The 16,265-nt window shown below is 51.8% G+C and overlaps 1 protein-coding gene across 1 annotated transcript in view; it reads right to left on the reverse strand.

The window, feature by feature from the left end:
• COL13A1 (collagen type XIII alpha 1 chain) overlaps positions 1–16,265 on the reverse strand; it is a 136,833-nt gene that overhangs the window by 112,939 nt on the left and 7,629 nt on the right. Inside the window, exon 2 of the mRNA XM_084751953.1 lies at positions 6,189–6,266. Within this exon, the coding sequence (XP_084608079.1) occupies positions 6,189–6,266 (78 nt within the window). The remainder of the gene's footprint in view (positions 1–6,188; positions 6,267–16,265) is intronic.

The following is a 16,265-nucleotide window of genomic DNA, read 5'->3' on the forward strand; positions in this document are numbered from 1 at the left end:
ACCAAAGTCCTGGCCACAGGCTCTACCCATTTGGCTGTTGCGGGCAAAAATCTGGAGCCAGGAAAAACAGGGCAGGGCTGGCCAAAGAAAAGGCTTCGGGTATGTGGCAGCAGCTGTCACCACCCATGGAAAGTAACCAAGGCTGGTGGGGCTGTTCCAAGCCAGGCATAAATAAGGGGTCATGAGAAAACAGAGCCCTATTTCTAGGATCACAAGTTTTGGTGCTGGAAGGGGCAGATCCTGCCTAGGAGGCATCACCCACAACACAACTACCCACTGTTCTGAAGTACACATTGGACTGGACCACATCCTTCCTCCCCAAACCTTCCTTGATATGCTACATTTATGTTCTGTGGGGAAGCACAGCCTGGGTGTGAGATGCAGCTGCTCACCCTTCCTGCACCCACAGCAGACATTATTAATCGACTACCACACCTTCTGCTGATATGGAGGGCAAGATGACTCAGCACTGGCCTCTATCTAGGCAGTCATGACCAATTGCTCTGGTTTGGATGTGAACCATCCCAGGTGTTTGAACACTGGGTTCACAGCAAAACAAACGACGATGTTTGGGGAGGTTGTGGAATCTTTAGGAGGTGGGCCTTGGTGATTACAGCCCACTTTTATACTTCTGACCCAAGCTGTCTGTTTCCTCGCCAGCACCGTGGGAATAAGCAGCCACTCACATTCCTGCTGCCGCCAAAGCTCTTCAGCCGCCATACTTTCCCCACCACGATGGACTGTGTCATCCCGAACTGTGAGCCAAAACAAACCTCTCCACTATTGAGCTGCTTCTGTCAGGTATTCCCTCAAAGAGGAGGAAAGTAAGTGACAAGCTGTCAGTCACCCTCAACACAAACAGGATCTGAACAGAGCCTGGCTCTTTGCAGCTTTGACATCTCTTTCTACCCTAATCCCTGCTCATCTGTTTCCTGTCACCACTCTGGACTCTAAGTTCTTTACACTGCTGGTCAACTCCAGATGCAGCAGTCTCCTCTTTCCTCAAAGCTTTTGTTCTGGGCGTTCTAGAAGGACCTTCCATCTGACTGTTCTTGAGTGTTGTTTCTCCCATTACCATGGAAACAAAGTCTTACTGTTGGCTTTTTGAGATGAGGCTGGCCTAGAACTTACCACATAGCTGAGGCCTACCTTGAACTCCTGATCTTCCTGCTTCCACCATGCCAGTGCTGAGATTACAGGCATGTACCATGATGTTTCAAAGGTTCTATCTGTACATGAACCACCCAGCACATGTCTGTCTGTCTTTCCCTGGACCATCCTAAGGTCTTGCCAGAGGTGGGAGAACAGGACTGAAACGAAGGACTCACCCTCAACTTCTGACCGTCTACTCCCCGCTCGTCCCCAGCTCCTTTCATGCTGGTGAAAGCATAAGCAGCTGCCGGGCTTCAGAAAAGAAATCTAACGGACACAGATAGCGGCACCACCTCCCTCCCTTGCACCAGGCTCCCGTGACACACGCAGTCAAAAATATTCACCCTCTGAAGGCCCTTTACTCACACTGCAGTCATGGTGGCAGATGAGCCTGTACCCTTACTGTGTAACGGCCCTAGCTTGTTCTGTACGGCCAACCTCCAGTGCCGACTCCTAGGTGACAGTTGCTTAGTGTCCCCAGGCTTCTTGGGGGCTCTTCGATCCTTCATAGTTATCCACACAGAATGTCTGAACCACACAGTGGCTTGTGGCATCTATCCACTGGCCTGGCCAAAGCAACTCTTCCTCTCTGCCTTCATCCATCTTCTGGCCATGCGCCTGTACTGGGGCTGACACACTGGTGGGCTACATCTCCCTGCATTCCCACTGTTGCTACCCAAACCCTCCAGACTGATATTCGAGGCCCCAGCTTTCCAGTCCACTAAGAGACTAGTCCGAGGCAGAAGGGATGGGTCCCACAGCAGCACTCCTATCACCAGCCCCACCCAGCCCCAGCTTGACGACAGGCCTGAAGGAGCTGTTTCCTTGCCAGCTGGAGCCTATATTGTCCAGCACGTTTGTGGGTTAGAACAGGGACAAAAAATAGGCAAACTTCCCCGATCTTTGTATTGGCCTCGAGTGGTCTAGGAAATCCCACGGTATGTATATCTTTTCTCAGGACCCACCCCACCCCCCCTGCCCTGAGTGCTTTGCAAATGGCCCACACCCATTTCTCAACTTCTGGCTGCTGTGGCCCTCCTCCCTGAGGCTTGAACTCTGGCATCCTGCCCCAAGCCTGTGAGCCCATCACTGCCCTGGCAAACAGTGTATGTGGCAGGATGCTGGGAGAGAGCTATTTTGAGTAGGGAGGGTCTCAGGAGGATGTCGGCGAGGTCAGGGTAGAAAGGGAAGCAGGCAGGTTTTCTGCCCTTGATTGTGCATCGTGAGCTGCCCAGGGACCTAGGGCTGCCATGAGGGAGAGCACACCCACCACAGGACTCCAGCTTTGGCCTCTCTTGACCACGGAAGCCAAAGTGGGCAGGAGTGGGTTTGGAGCTGTAGGATCTGACCCATCAGCCACTGTAGGCAGAGAGTATTTATTTACTGTGACCAAGACAGGGAATTTAAGGGCAGGAAAGACTTGAGGTACAGTGCAGGGCAACACGTGTGAAGTGTATTGATGGTAGGTAGAAACTATGAGGAAGAATCTGGCTGTCATTTTATTAGCATTCATTGAGTACCTACTGTATACAGGGGCAATATTAAATGTTAGCAAGACAAAGGTGTGTAATATTTTGTGTTTGTGTGTTTTATAATAGCATCAGTAGCCACAGAGAGATTTGTTTTTTTGTTTTGTTTTGTTTTGTTTGTTTGTCCGAGACAGGGTTTCTCTGTGTAGCTCTGGTTGTCCTGGACTCACTTTGTAGACCAGGCTGGCCTCGAACTCACATCTGCCTGCCTCTGCTTCCCTGAGTGCTGGGATTACAGGCGTGTGCCACTGCACCTGGCTCACAGAGAGATTTATGAACTCTGACCCCAAGACGATGACCTAAACTGAAGGATCCGGGTACAGGGAAAGGTTGGGAAGGGGTTTCCTGATCCTTTTGAGAACTTGCAAGCATCTGGAATGCTCAATTTCCCCTCACTTCTTTTGACCATGAGTTTTTGTTTTGTTTTTCACAAGAGGGTCTCATCTCATGAGTCTCAGGCTAGCCTCTGATGCACTATGAAGCAGAAGATGACCTTGAACTCCTGATCTCCCTGCCTCCACCTCCTGAGTGTTAGAATTATATGCATGAGCCACCACACCTGGTATGTGTGTGTACACACACACACACACACACACACACGCATGCTGAGAATAGAACCCAGGATTTCACATGCCACACTCTACCAGCTGAGTTACATTCCCAGCCTTTCTTTAGCATCTTGAGGGAGCTTACCCACAAATATGAGGTACTTACTACCTGCACACAGTAGGTGTTCACCTGGGGATAGTGACAAGAATGGATGTTAGGTAAAGTAGGTGAGATTCTTGTTAAGGGAATTCTTTCACTATGGGTGAGATGCTTTCCTTAGTCAGCAGGTGTGGGCAACTACCATGGCCTTGAACATATAGCCAACACTGTCCCCAATGCCAGGATATGGTGGTTGGGACAAGAGACAGCTGAGGAAATTTAATAATAATAATAATAATAATAATAATGATGATGATGATGATGATGATGATGATAATAACAGTAACATTGCTGCTTAATATCAAGCAAGGCATTAACAAGTCAGATAACTAGCCCATTCATCTCTCCCACGTGTTTACCAGATGGACTTTATCCTTGCTTCAAACAAAGCAATGAGGCACAGCAGCTAGCTGGTAAGTATCAGAGAGAGATTTCAAACCTGTCCTCCATAGTACCACTCTTGTCTAAGACAACAGACACAACCACACAGAACTCAGGTAGTCCCAGAAACCTGTCCAGGCCCTGTCACCCCGTCATCACTTACATCTCAGCTTATTAGTCTTGGCATCTCCTGGATCTAGCAGAAAGCTTTTTCAGATTCCAGGGCCTACTCTCCCCGAGCTCAGAGAGAAGGGCTGGCTTCTGGGGGCTCTGGACACTCTTTAAATTAATCCAGGCAAGCAGCCTGTGATGGGACCAGTGACCCTTATCACAGCCTCACATCTGGATAGTGCACCAGCCCAGTCACACCTGGCTACCACAAACCTTCATTGCTTGTATGCTTAGTATGCTGGCTAATCATTACTGTCGAGTGGGTTTAAAATCACCATAGAAACACATCTCTGGGTGTGCCTGTGAAGACATTTCCAGAGAGGCTCAACTGATGTGAGTAGACACACTCTGGGCATCACCCCCACAGGCTAAGATTCCAGAATGAATAAAAAGGAAAAAGCAAGCTCCCCCCCCTCTCCCTCCCCTGATCTGCTGAGACATGACCAAGCAGCCTCCCGCTGCCACAGACAGTAGCTGATTCTGTTGTTGCGCCTTGCTCATCAGGATGGACTGTACTTCCTCCAACTGTGAGCCAAAGCAAGCGCTGCTTTTTTTTTTTTTTTTTTTTTTTTTTTTTTTTTTTTACCCCAAGACTCTCTCAGATTTTTTTATTTAAATAATTTATTCAGGTTACATCTCAACTGTTGTCCCTTCATTCCCCCTCCCTCTCTTTCACCCTATTCCCCTCCCCTAGGCCCATGACAGAAGAGGACCTCCTCCTCTATTATCTGATCACAGCCTATCAGGTCTCATCCGGGTAGCCTGCTTCCCCTTCCTCACGGTGCCACCAGGCCTCCCCACCAAGGGGAATTGGTCAAATAGGGGGCACCAGAGTTCATGTCAGAGGCAGTCCCTGCTCTCTACACAACTGTAGAGAAAGTGTTGTCCATAGGCTAGATCTTGATAGGGGGTCTAGGTTTACTGCATGCATCGTCCTTGGTTGGTACAGTACCCCCTGGGTCCAGATCCACCAGCCCTGATGGTCTTCTTGTTAGCCCTGCCTCCTTTAAGGTGCTTCTTGTCAAGTATTTGATCAGAGCAAGGGAAAAAGTGAATAATACACCTAACATCTGTCGGTCCTCTTCCCTGGCTCAGGGATGCTGTGGAGGATTTCTGGAGGGTTCTAAAACCAGGAGAAGATCTTTGTGGGAGCTCAGAGGGAGCCGTTCCAGGGCCATTTGCTATCCAGAGTTACCCAGGGAGCTCCAGTGTTCACCAGAGTTTTTTTTTTTTCAAGACAAGGTTTCTCTGTATAGCCTTGGCTGTCCTGGACTCACTTTGTAGACCAGGCTGGCCTCGAACTCACACAGCAATCCACCTGCCTCTGCCTCCCGAGTGCTGGGATTAAAAGCGTGCGCCACCACAGCCTGGCTCACTAGGAGATCTTGAGCAGGTCAAAGTCTCTAGCGATTATTTAAGCATGTCTCCCTAATGTTTTTTTTTTTCTTTCTGTTCCTTCAAAGGCTTATAGTCCAGTGTAGTTACTCAAGCAAACAGTGTCAATTCCCCACCAATCATTAGTTTAATGGCCATGGTTGGAAGCCTGGAGGGGTCCTCACGCATGCTCACATACTGATGGTGTTAAATGGTGACAGTGCACTTGAACCAACACCAAACATGATGCCTGCACCGAGCAGCCACTCTGCACATAGTTTTGACTATCAAAAGAGGCAACCGAGGAGCAGACTGTGTGAGCCAAAGCCCGTGGCTTCCTGGATCCACTCATGCAAGGCCAGAAAAGAGGTAATGCAGAATTTGCATGGAGTTTATATTTTCAGCACCACAGGGCCACCTATTCATCCAGATGATAGGAATTCTTGTGTACCTACTACGCCTTCAGAAACTGAAGGTACACCAGCAGCAGCATGAGAAGATGTCTCACATTTGCTGGGCTGATTTTCCCTTGGACTCTGCATAGCCCATCATGAATGTCACAACACGGCCACATCTACCAAGTGATATGCTTTCACTCAGTCTACTTCGGGGAGTACCAGGCATGCAGAGGAATTAATGAACGTGTGCGTGTGTTTAGATTAATGAATGGTGGATGGGTACATGAATGGATGGAGTGAGGGAGGGAGGGGAATGGAAGAAGGGAGGGACGGAGGGAGGATAGAAGACAGGCAGACACATCTACGGGAAGATAATCAAATGAGAGGTGGTGGCCAAGCAGGACAGGAAGACAAGGACTTCTGGGATGCCGTGGCCGACCAAGAGACATCGGTCTGACCATACCCATTCCCAGGGCTCCTTACCTGGAGGGCAGTTACATCCTGGAGACGTCTTCGGGGCCTCCCGGCGCCTGCGCGAGTAGAACTTCCATTTCTGCACAAGAAGACAAGAGAAATCACCAGGAGCTCTCATAAAGCTCCAGCCTTGGAAGGTCAGCATGGGGGATGAAGGGGAGTGTATGCGGGTGGGAAGGGGGGTGGGGGGGGTGAGGGGCGGGGACAGCAATGGGATGGGGGATGGGAGAAAGGGACTGTTCTGGGATCAAAGCCTGCGAGCAGTTCATGTGGCAGCACTGGCCACATGAACTGCCCTGATAGTCTTTAAAACTCTCAACCACTCCTCATGTGGGTGATAAGAAACAGGATAAAGCTTCTGATAGCTTCAGCAGGCCCTGCCCAGGGCCCTAGAAACAATGGCTACCCATGATGACTTGATGGCACATATGTCTTAATTCTTTGCTCTTGTTTTCCTTCTCCAGCTGGATACCTGGGCAGGGACAGAGGCTTCTATTCTACTCCCCCCCTCCCCCCAAAGCCAGCATAGAAAGGTGGACAGGGGTGGGTGATGAGGGGCTGGGGGTACTGAGGAGGCCCTAGACACCCCCTCTCCACCAAACCTCCTCCCCTTCACACTTTGAAGTCACAGAGCCAATCTGGAAGGCCCCAAAAGAGTGGGAGGGATACTTCAGATTCCAAGAAGTTGTATGTCCATGGCAACAAGCAAACCCAGCTGTGCAAAATGGCCGCACCTGGCAGGCTGTTTATGGAGGCCAGTATCTATGTGCACTCTCTGTGGAGGGCAGTGTGTTGTGTGTCTTGCATGGGACTTTTGTGTGTGGGGGGGGGGGCAATGTTTGAAGACAGGGTTTCTCTGTGTGGGAGTCATGGCTGTCCTGGAACTTACTCTGTAGACCAGGGTGGCCTTGAACTCACAGAGATCCACTTACATGGCACTCTTAAGTGAGCCTTGTATCTTAGTTATAGTTTCCAATGCTATGAAGAGACACCATGCCCAAGGCAACTCTTACAAAGGATAACATTTAATTGGGGGCTGGTTTACTGTTTCAAAGGTTTACTCCATTACTGTCAAGGTGGGAAGCATGGTATCACACAGGCTAACATAGTGCTGGAGAGGCAGCTGAGAGTTCTACCTCTTGATCCGAAGGCAGCAGAAGGGAACTGTGTGTCACACTGAGCAAAGCTTCAGCACATATATGTGTGTGTGCATGTGCACATGAGTGTGTCTGTCTGTGTGTGTGTGTGTGTGTGTGTGTGTGAAACCTCAAAGCCTACCTACACAGTGACACACTTCCTCTAACAAGGCCACACCTCCTCTAACAAGGCCACACCTCCTCCAACAAGGCCACACCCTCTAATAGTGGCCCTCCCTATGGGCCAAGCATCCAAACACAGGAGTCTATGGGGGCCGTTCCTATTCTAACCACAACATCTTGCTAGGAGGTCAGCCTGAGTAGCACAGGGGTTGCCCAAGACCCCTCTAGAGACTCCACTTCTCCATCTTGGTCATCAACAACACACACTGTGTTTTTCATAGGCTTAGGCCAAGCTCCACCCCGCAGTTGCCCTTGGTGGTCATCCTATGACCCTGGCATCTCCACAGCCTGCACCTTTACCAACAGCCTGGGTTTCTGACCACATCTTTTTCCCCAAGACCCCTTCATTCCTAAGGTCTCCACTACAACTGAGGTTGCACCTTTACCTCTTCTGGCCTCTGCTGGTACCAGGTCTTAGCTGCCGTCCTTGGCCCTGTGAATCCAGAAGCTCTCATGTTGCCAAGACCAGTAAAATGTGGATGACACTAACACGTTTACCGAGTTTGGCTGCCAGCACGGGGTGCAGCCTTGCCCCCCGCCCCTGTATAATCCCTGAAGACTTTACCTCCGTAATGTGGGGATCTTCTTAATTCCTGCTGCTTTCTTAGCTCTAGTTGGAGACCTTCAACTGCCCCAGGAGTATAAAGGTTGCACTTCAGTAGTGCTGGCCTCTTGTTCATCACAGCTGACCAGACACCAGAATTCTCAGTTCCAACTATCACATGATAGGGCTCTTTGAAGAACTCACAAACTTCCCTCTGAAACTTCTCAAGCTGGCCCCTACTGTCCGCACTGCCTTCCCTGGTCCCTTCTAAGCTCCCCCTCCCCCACCCCCAGAACAGCTCAGCTCGTTAAGCTCAAATATTCAACAGCTTCGCCAGCTCAAAGTTTCAACCTCCTTCCACAACTCTCCCCAAAACAGCATACCCCTGTGAACCTGGTACCAATGGCTGGCTGTCCTCCCTTGTTTTCAATCGCTAACCCACGGCAACTTGAGGAGGAAAGTGTTTACACATCTTAGTTCACCATGAGGGGATGGCAGGTCAGACTCTCAAGGCAGAACCCAGAGGCAGGTGATGCGGAGGCCATGGAGGGGTGCTGCTTACTGGCTTGCTCGGCCTACAGGACCAGCAGCCCAGAGACATTACCATCCACCAAGGCTGGGCCCTCCCCTAGTGGTCACTAATTGAGAAAATGCCTTACAGCTGCATCTCCTGGAGGCGTTTCCTCAGCTGAGGCTCCTTCCTCTCTGATGTCTCTAGCTTGAGTCAAGTCAACACACAAAACCAGCCAATATGGCTGGTTACTTTCACTCCCCTGACCACCCACCCTCCACCCCAACCCGACAGAGACTGCTTTCTTCCTTCCAGTGGCTGATCTGATCACCTCTCTGAGACACTGAGTCAAATCCTCGGCCTCCCTGACCTGTGGCAGTATTTACACCCTTCTCCTCCCCCTCCTCTGTGTGACCATTTCTACCCGTGGCTCCCAGGAAGCCATGATGTCTGCATGCTGCTGCTTCCACCCTGGCCATTCCCTCCCTTTCTCTTCTGCTGGCTCTGTCTTGTCTACCCACTGCATGAACATTCCAGGTCACAAGGCCATGGTTCAGGGCCTGACCTCTGTCCTCTAGACACTGGCTCTCCGAGGCCTTGCCGTCTCTAAGGTCTTCAATCTTGTCTTATTAGTGTCTTAGTCAGTGTTCTATCGCTGTGAAGAGACACTATGGCCAAGGCAGCTCTTATAAAAGAGAACATTTCATGGCGGCGGAGGTGGGGGGTGGGGGGTGGGGGGTGGGGCGGGGGGGCTTGCTTATAGTTTCAGAGGCTTAGTCCATTATGATCATGCAGGGAGCATGGTGGCAAGCAGGCCTGGTGCTGGAGGAGTAGCTGAGAGCTACAACCTGATCCTCAAATAGAGAGAGTGAGAGAGTGGGGGGGGGGGGGAGAGGGAGGAGGAGGAGGAGAGGGAGAAGGAGAAGGAGAGAGAGAGGGAGACAAGCACACATCTGGGCCTGGCATGGGCTTTTGAAACCTCACAGCCCCACCCCCAGTGGCACACTTCCTCCAACAGGGCCACGCCTCCTAATCCTTCTAATCCTTTCAAACAGTTCCACTCCCTGGTGACTAAGCATTCAAATATGTGAGTGATTACGGACGGCCCCATATCCCCCCCCTCTAGCCTTGTCTGGGGCATATGACCAGCTGCTCTTCTGACAAGTCACTCTCTGCCATCTTAGAACAGGGTCCCGGGACGGAGCCCCCCAGCCTGCCGCCCTATCTGATACCTGTACCATCAGAGCCAATTCAGTTTCGCCCACTCTCCAACTCTGCCCTGAGGACTCTCTCCCCACCAAACCCAGCCAGCAAACACCTCCACCCTCTGCCTTGGAGACACACACAGAATGTCGGTCCCTTTCCCCAACCCCGGCGCTACCATCTGCTCCAGACACAACTGGAGCCCAATGACCTTGATAACCCAATGTCCCCACTCCACATACAACCTGGACCCAACAGCCCCATTCTCAACAGTTGCCGGAGCCACATCTATCCAGGCTTCCTCCTACCCCAGGGCCTTTGCACTAGTGATCGCTCTCTTTCTAGGACGTTCTTTTCCTAGCTGTCCACCTAGCATGCTCCTAATGAGAACTTCCTTGCTTCCTGTCCTCAGTCCTACATACTCCTTGTCCCCTTGCCTACGTAATTTTCTCCTTTACATTTCTCTCTCTCATTTATTGCCTCCCCTTTGACAACAGAAGGTAAACTCCACAGGAAGATGAACCATATATCCCATGTTTTTCGTCACAGCATGCCCAGTGCCTATGACAGAGTCTGACACACAGCAGGCATTCAGTAAACCCCAGCTGTTTACAAATCAGACGTCACAGTAAGCTCGACTCAACCCCTGTTGCAGTGGGGGGACACCTGGAGGCCATGGGCTCTGACTCACTCAGTCAGGTGCTGTGTGTGGGCCAACCCCTCTCAGATGGGAATGAGTGACCCAGGTCACCAAGACACCCCCAACTAGCTCTGGCCCCTTAGGTATCAGAGTTGGAGGCCCTAGTGAGAGAAACCCCCACCCCAAGAAGGCTAGAGATGGGTGAGGCCCTTTCGGCAGTCCTGGTTGGGGGATGGACCCCAGCCCCTCTATGCAGAGAGAGCCTTCTGCTCTCTTGGCTGGCAGCCAGAACCTCCTGGAATGCCCTGTGTGGCCAGAGCTGAAACACCACCGGCCTGATGGGTCGCAGCTATTAAAATGCCGGTGTCAGTATCAAAGGGAAGATGCCAGGCAGTCACTCGCTTCCCCAGAGGACACAGTTCCATCCCGGCTCAGGCTTAGGGGCCAGTCACTCCCCATGTCCTAGCTCAGGACTCTTAAAGGGACCAGGTGCCTGCCCAACCCTGGCGGCTGTTAAAGTGGATCCTGATGGCAGTAGAGGGCAGTGAGAGCAGAGGCCCAGTGTGACTGCCACTCCAGGGTCTGCTCTCAAGCAGAGGCTGCAAAATAAGATGCCACCTCCTGACAACCATCCAGGTGCTGAGGTAGTGACAGTGCAGTAGAACAGCAAGTATCAGGTGTAATTGCCAGTAGTTGGGAGTAACACACTCCATGGGGTTGGGCTGTGTTAGCCTGGGGTATGCCTAAGGTTGTAGCTTAAAGCCCTATACAGGAGATGGGAGGTAGGGGTGGGGGTGAGGGAGTAAAAAGGCAGGAGGTAGAGGCAGGGGGATCATTACAACGTGAAGCCTAGCCTGGGTTACACAGCAAGACTGTTCCCCACAAGATGCCACCAAAATAACAAAACAAGTGGGTGGGGGGGAATGCAGCTCTGTTGGCACAGTGCCAACATGTATACTGGTATGTGTTACATGTCCACAGAGCAGGTATGTACCTGTGTTAAATCTCTGGTAGACAGTAAACTGGGTGCCTCTAACCCAAATACTCAGAAGGCAGAGGCAAAAGGATCAGAGAAGTTCACAGTCACTCTCAGATACATACCAACTTTGAAGCTAACCTGAGCTACAGGAAACTGTCTCAAGATTATTTTAGGTCAGGCTTGGTGCCGCATGCCTTTAATCCCAGCAGGCAGGAGGCAGAGCCAGAGGCAGGCTGGTCTCTGTGATTTAAAGGCTAACCTGGTCTACAAAGAAAGTTCCAGGTCATCCCTCAAAAAGAATTATTTATTCATTTAGTTTCTGTTTTGTTTTGTTTTGTTTTGTTTTTAGATAGAGTTTCTTTCTGTAGCCCTGACTGTCCTGGAACTTGTTCTGTAAACCAGGCTGGCCTCAAACTCATAGAGATCTGCCTCCTAAGTGCTGGGATTAAAGGCATTCACTGCCACCACCTTAATGACTCACACTAAGCACTCCACACTACTCATACACATTTTAGGGGGAAATGTCACATAATAATTAGTTTTGATAAATGATCATATGACTTGTACGTGCCCTTGGGACTATCAGGAGCTGGCGGACTCTAATGAATCATCTATGCTCTGTGGGGCTTTGCAGTATGGGTAGGAGCTTGCGCTGAGGGTGGGGCCAGACTTGTGGGTCCCATCCCAACTTCCCCAGTAATGCTTCTAAGCAACAGATAAAACATGCGGGCCGTAAAATGGGGGTGGCTTCAGTTATCTGCTGCTCCAACAGGACAGATGAAATGCTAGAAAGATGGGACAGCAAGAAGAGACTCTGGCCTTGACGTGTGGTGTGGGCCGCCTCTGTCCTGAGCTGATGTGGGTTTGCATCTCCTACCTGCCACAGAGGGACTGGTGTGCCCAAGCCACCCACGGATACCAAGGGGATGAGTACTAACTGTCCTGTGCTTGCCATGCCCTTTCCCTGGGGGGGGGGGATACCCTGCCTGTGGCCCTCCTGTTAACCTTGGGGGTCTGAAGCTGCCAGAAGAGAAAATGGCTGTGGATATCGTCATTCTTGTCTAGTCAGGCATCTCTCTGGTCTGCCCCTGGGACCTGCTCCCTGTGGCTTTGGGCTGGGCTTGGGCAGGGCCTGGGCAATACCCACAATGGGGCAGCCCAAGGCTAGCTGTGTGGCCCAAACCCAGAATGTTGGGGGGTTGGAGGGCTTAGGAGTGACTGGGGGAGGGGAGTGGGGCACAGAAGAGAACTTGGGGGGAGGGGCACAGAAGAGGTACTGGGAAAGGGGCAGGCCCATGTGTGGCTGCAGGCCCTGGGGCTACAGCAGATCTGCTGGTTGAGTGAAATCAAAGCAGAGGAAATGCAGACACCCACACACCCACCCACACCCAAATAGCCTCGCCCAGACCACTCCAGGGCTGGGGGCCACAAGGAGCCTAAGGAACTGTCTTCTTTCCTCCAGTCTTTGTGTGAGTGCTTGGCGCCTCATCACAGACACCAGGGCAGGAGTCTCTGGGTGCCCTGCACAGCCTCTCCCTAAGCTCAGGGAAGAGAGCTGCCTGTACCTGTGCAGAACCATTCCAGACTCTGTATAGGGATGTCCATCCTTCCAGCTAACCTAAGGTCTGCCTGCTGCCTCTGGGGAGTCAAGGAGTTAGGTAGGTCCCGCAACTGGCTGTGGATGGGAGTAGCTTGGCACAGGGTACAGCACCTCAGGGCCCTGGGGAGATGAAGCTGGGCCATTGAGGAGGCTGGTCCAGGGACAAGAGTCTCTGGTAGGGAGAGCTGAGGCTGCTTTTCATGCACACAATCACAACCACACACACACACTCGCATGCATGCACGCACGCACGCACGCACGCGCACACCCACACACCCACTCACACACACACCCTTTCCTCCCTTCTCCACCCAAGAAGGGACTAGAGAACAGTCAGACTCAAGTGGACCCAGGGGCTGGCTCTGGGGAGCCTGTATGGTGTGACACAAGACTCTGCAATGCCACTGTTAGTGTGGACATAGCAAAGAGGAGCAAGTGGCCAAGCGCTAGTCACTAGACTGGCCTGGCTCATCATCACAGGGAGGTGACAGGTGACAGCTGAGCTGAGGCAAACACTGGGTGAGCGACCAGTGCTGAGGATGACTCAAAGCCAGCACAGTGACATGCTTCTCGGAAACCAGGCAAACTTCTTGTCTGGTCATTGTTCTGTGCCCACATCACAGCCTGTTTCACAAGCAGGGGACTGAGGCACAGGGGCTTCAGTGAGAGGGTCTGACTAGAACCCAGGAAGCCTGGCTTGGAGCCCACGCCCTTCATGCCATGTCTGTAATAGATGGAGATAAAAACATCCGCTATCCAGATAACCAGAAACATCTGAAAACACGTTAACCTCATGCGTGTGACTGTGTGTGTGTGTATGTATGTATGTATGTGTGCGTTTGTATATATGTGTGTGTGAATATGCATGTATGTGTGAGTATGTGTATGTATGTGTAGGCATGAGTGCATGTGAATAAGTATAAAAGACCAGAAGTTGACACAGTGGCACCCTCAGTTGCTTTCTAACTGATTTTATGAGGCAGGGTCTCTCTTTGGACCTGTGGATGGCTTACTCGGCTACGCTGGCTACCCAGAGGGCTCTAGGGATTTGCCTATTTCTGTTCACCCAGGGCTAGTGTTATAGACACATGTCATCATGTCTGGCTTAAAAAACAAACAAACAAACAAAAAACAAACAGATAGACATGGGTGCTATGGATCCATGCTTTCTTGGCAAGCACTTCACTGACTGAGCCTGTCTCCCAGGCTCCTAATTTCTTAAGTCTAGAAAAAGCCCTCATAGTGGGAGATCATCACCCCCACTTATGATCATCACCCCTGTGGTATGCAGGTGCAGCTCAGGGCACAGAGAGGTCTATCAACTTGCTTGAGCTCACACTTGAGCCCAACCATCTGGATCCAGAGCCTGGGTGGCACAGTGCAACACAGCTCCAGAAGCAAAGGTAGGTGAGGCATCTCTGGGCTGAGGGCAAGGGGACTGAAGAATTTCAACTGTGACATGGTGTGCCTGTAAGGTTACTTGGTGTGGAGTGAGCAGGTGGCTTAGGAAGACGGCTGGGCAGTGCAGCGGTGGGGAAAGAAAACAAGACAGGTCTGTGGGAGGCCGGAGCTCAGGGGAATCACAGATGACCACCACTGTGTACAGGAAGGCAGACCCCTCCCCCTCTGACTTAACTTCAGGTGCCTTTCATTCATGCTGGGACTCGGTGGTGGCAAGTGCATTCATTACAAGTGAGATTTGACTAAGCCTGGAATAGTCTTAAGTCATAGTCATATACGGTAGTGAGCTCCCCATCACAAGGGGGAGTGTAAACGTGAGACCCAAGACTGCTGTGAGGACTCCTCATCTAGCCCATGGCTTCTTTCCTTTCCCTGTGAGGCTTGGGTGTGGGGTGGACTGGAGCACAGTGACCACCCTCAGGCCTTCCCAGGTATCCACGCCTTCCAGGCCCAGGAATCTTATCGCTGGTGCGGAGGGCAGGGGAAGGGAGGTCCCAGTGAGTGCCTGTTCACCATGTTCTCTTCAGCATCCTTGTCTCCCATGTCTGCTCCTGGCCTGCCCTACAAGCCCTGTAATCAGAGCCCGACTCTCTGCAGAGGACCCGGAAGAACAGTCCGAGTGCAGCTAATAACTGAGATTGGATTCTCTTGGGTGTCTGGGGTCCAGGACAGCAGCTAGGCCAGCCAGGCCTCCCTGTGGCAGCTTACACACCAGGTAAACATGAGGTTCCTGGGGAGGCTGACAGACAGGTTGACAGACAGACAGACAGACAGGCTGCCTCCCTCAGAGGCCAGTGAGCCTCGGGCTGGGTCAGGAAAGGAAAGGGCTCAAGAGGCCCATCCGGAGTGGACTCCAGCCATGTGGGGTTTCCCAGAACCCCACAATAGCCTCCAGAGGAGAGACAGGAGTCCAGTGTTCCCGGGGAAGCTGGGCCTGCCTCTCCCAGGCAGTTCCACCCCTTTTGTGCCCAGCTGCAGGGCCAGGAGAGCCCAGCTGCCAGCAGCTCCTCCTGAGTGTCCCTAGGCTGGCTCAGCCCAGCCCAGCCCTGGGCCTCAGTTTCCCCTCACTGACTGAGGAAACACCAGCTGTTCGGGGTACGTACACACACACACACACACACACACACACACACACACACACACACCCCACAGAGAGAGACAGAGACATAGACAGACAAAGAGAGACAAAGACATAGAGACAGAGAGAGACAGAGAGAATGAGAGACAGACAGACAGACGGACGGACACACACACACACACACACACACACACACACACACACACACACACACAAAGAATATGAAGGAAGGAAGGAAGGAAGGAAGGAAGGAAGGAAGGAAGGAATGAGAATGAACCAGGACTATGTTTCTGCCCACTGGGTGAACCCAGGCCTGTGATGAGTGAGGCATTTCCTGGTATAAGCAGTAAGAACGCATCCTCGCTCTTTGGGCAAGTCACTTGCCCTCTCTGAGCTTTGGCTTGGCTCTTCTGTCAAAAAGGAGTGGAGGACACAGAAAGCATGCATAGGACTGTTGCACGGTGTCAGTGGATTGGTAGATGCAAAGCTCTCAAAAGTGAGCACCGGGTCCACACTAAGCTGAGGATGGCTGCACGCCTGCCTTGTCACCCTCGGTGGGGGTGATGGCAGTGGTTCATCATACCCGGGTGATTTTCACCTGATCTACTGTCATAAGCTCTGGTGGCATTATTTTGCAATTCCTCCCGCCTCCCCCTCCCCCCAACTCCCCGCCCCTGCAAAATGTTGCCAAGCATCCTGGGAAGAAGAGAAAACGGAACGCTCGCCCTTGGGGGAGGTGTAGG

This window comes from Acomys minous, assembly GCF_964271855.1.
Source record: "Acomys minous genome assembly, chromosome: 13".
NCBI lineage: Eukaryota > Metazoa > Chordata > Mammalia > Rodentia > Muridae > Acomys > Acomys minous.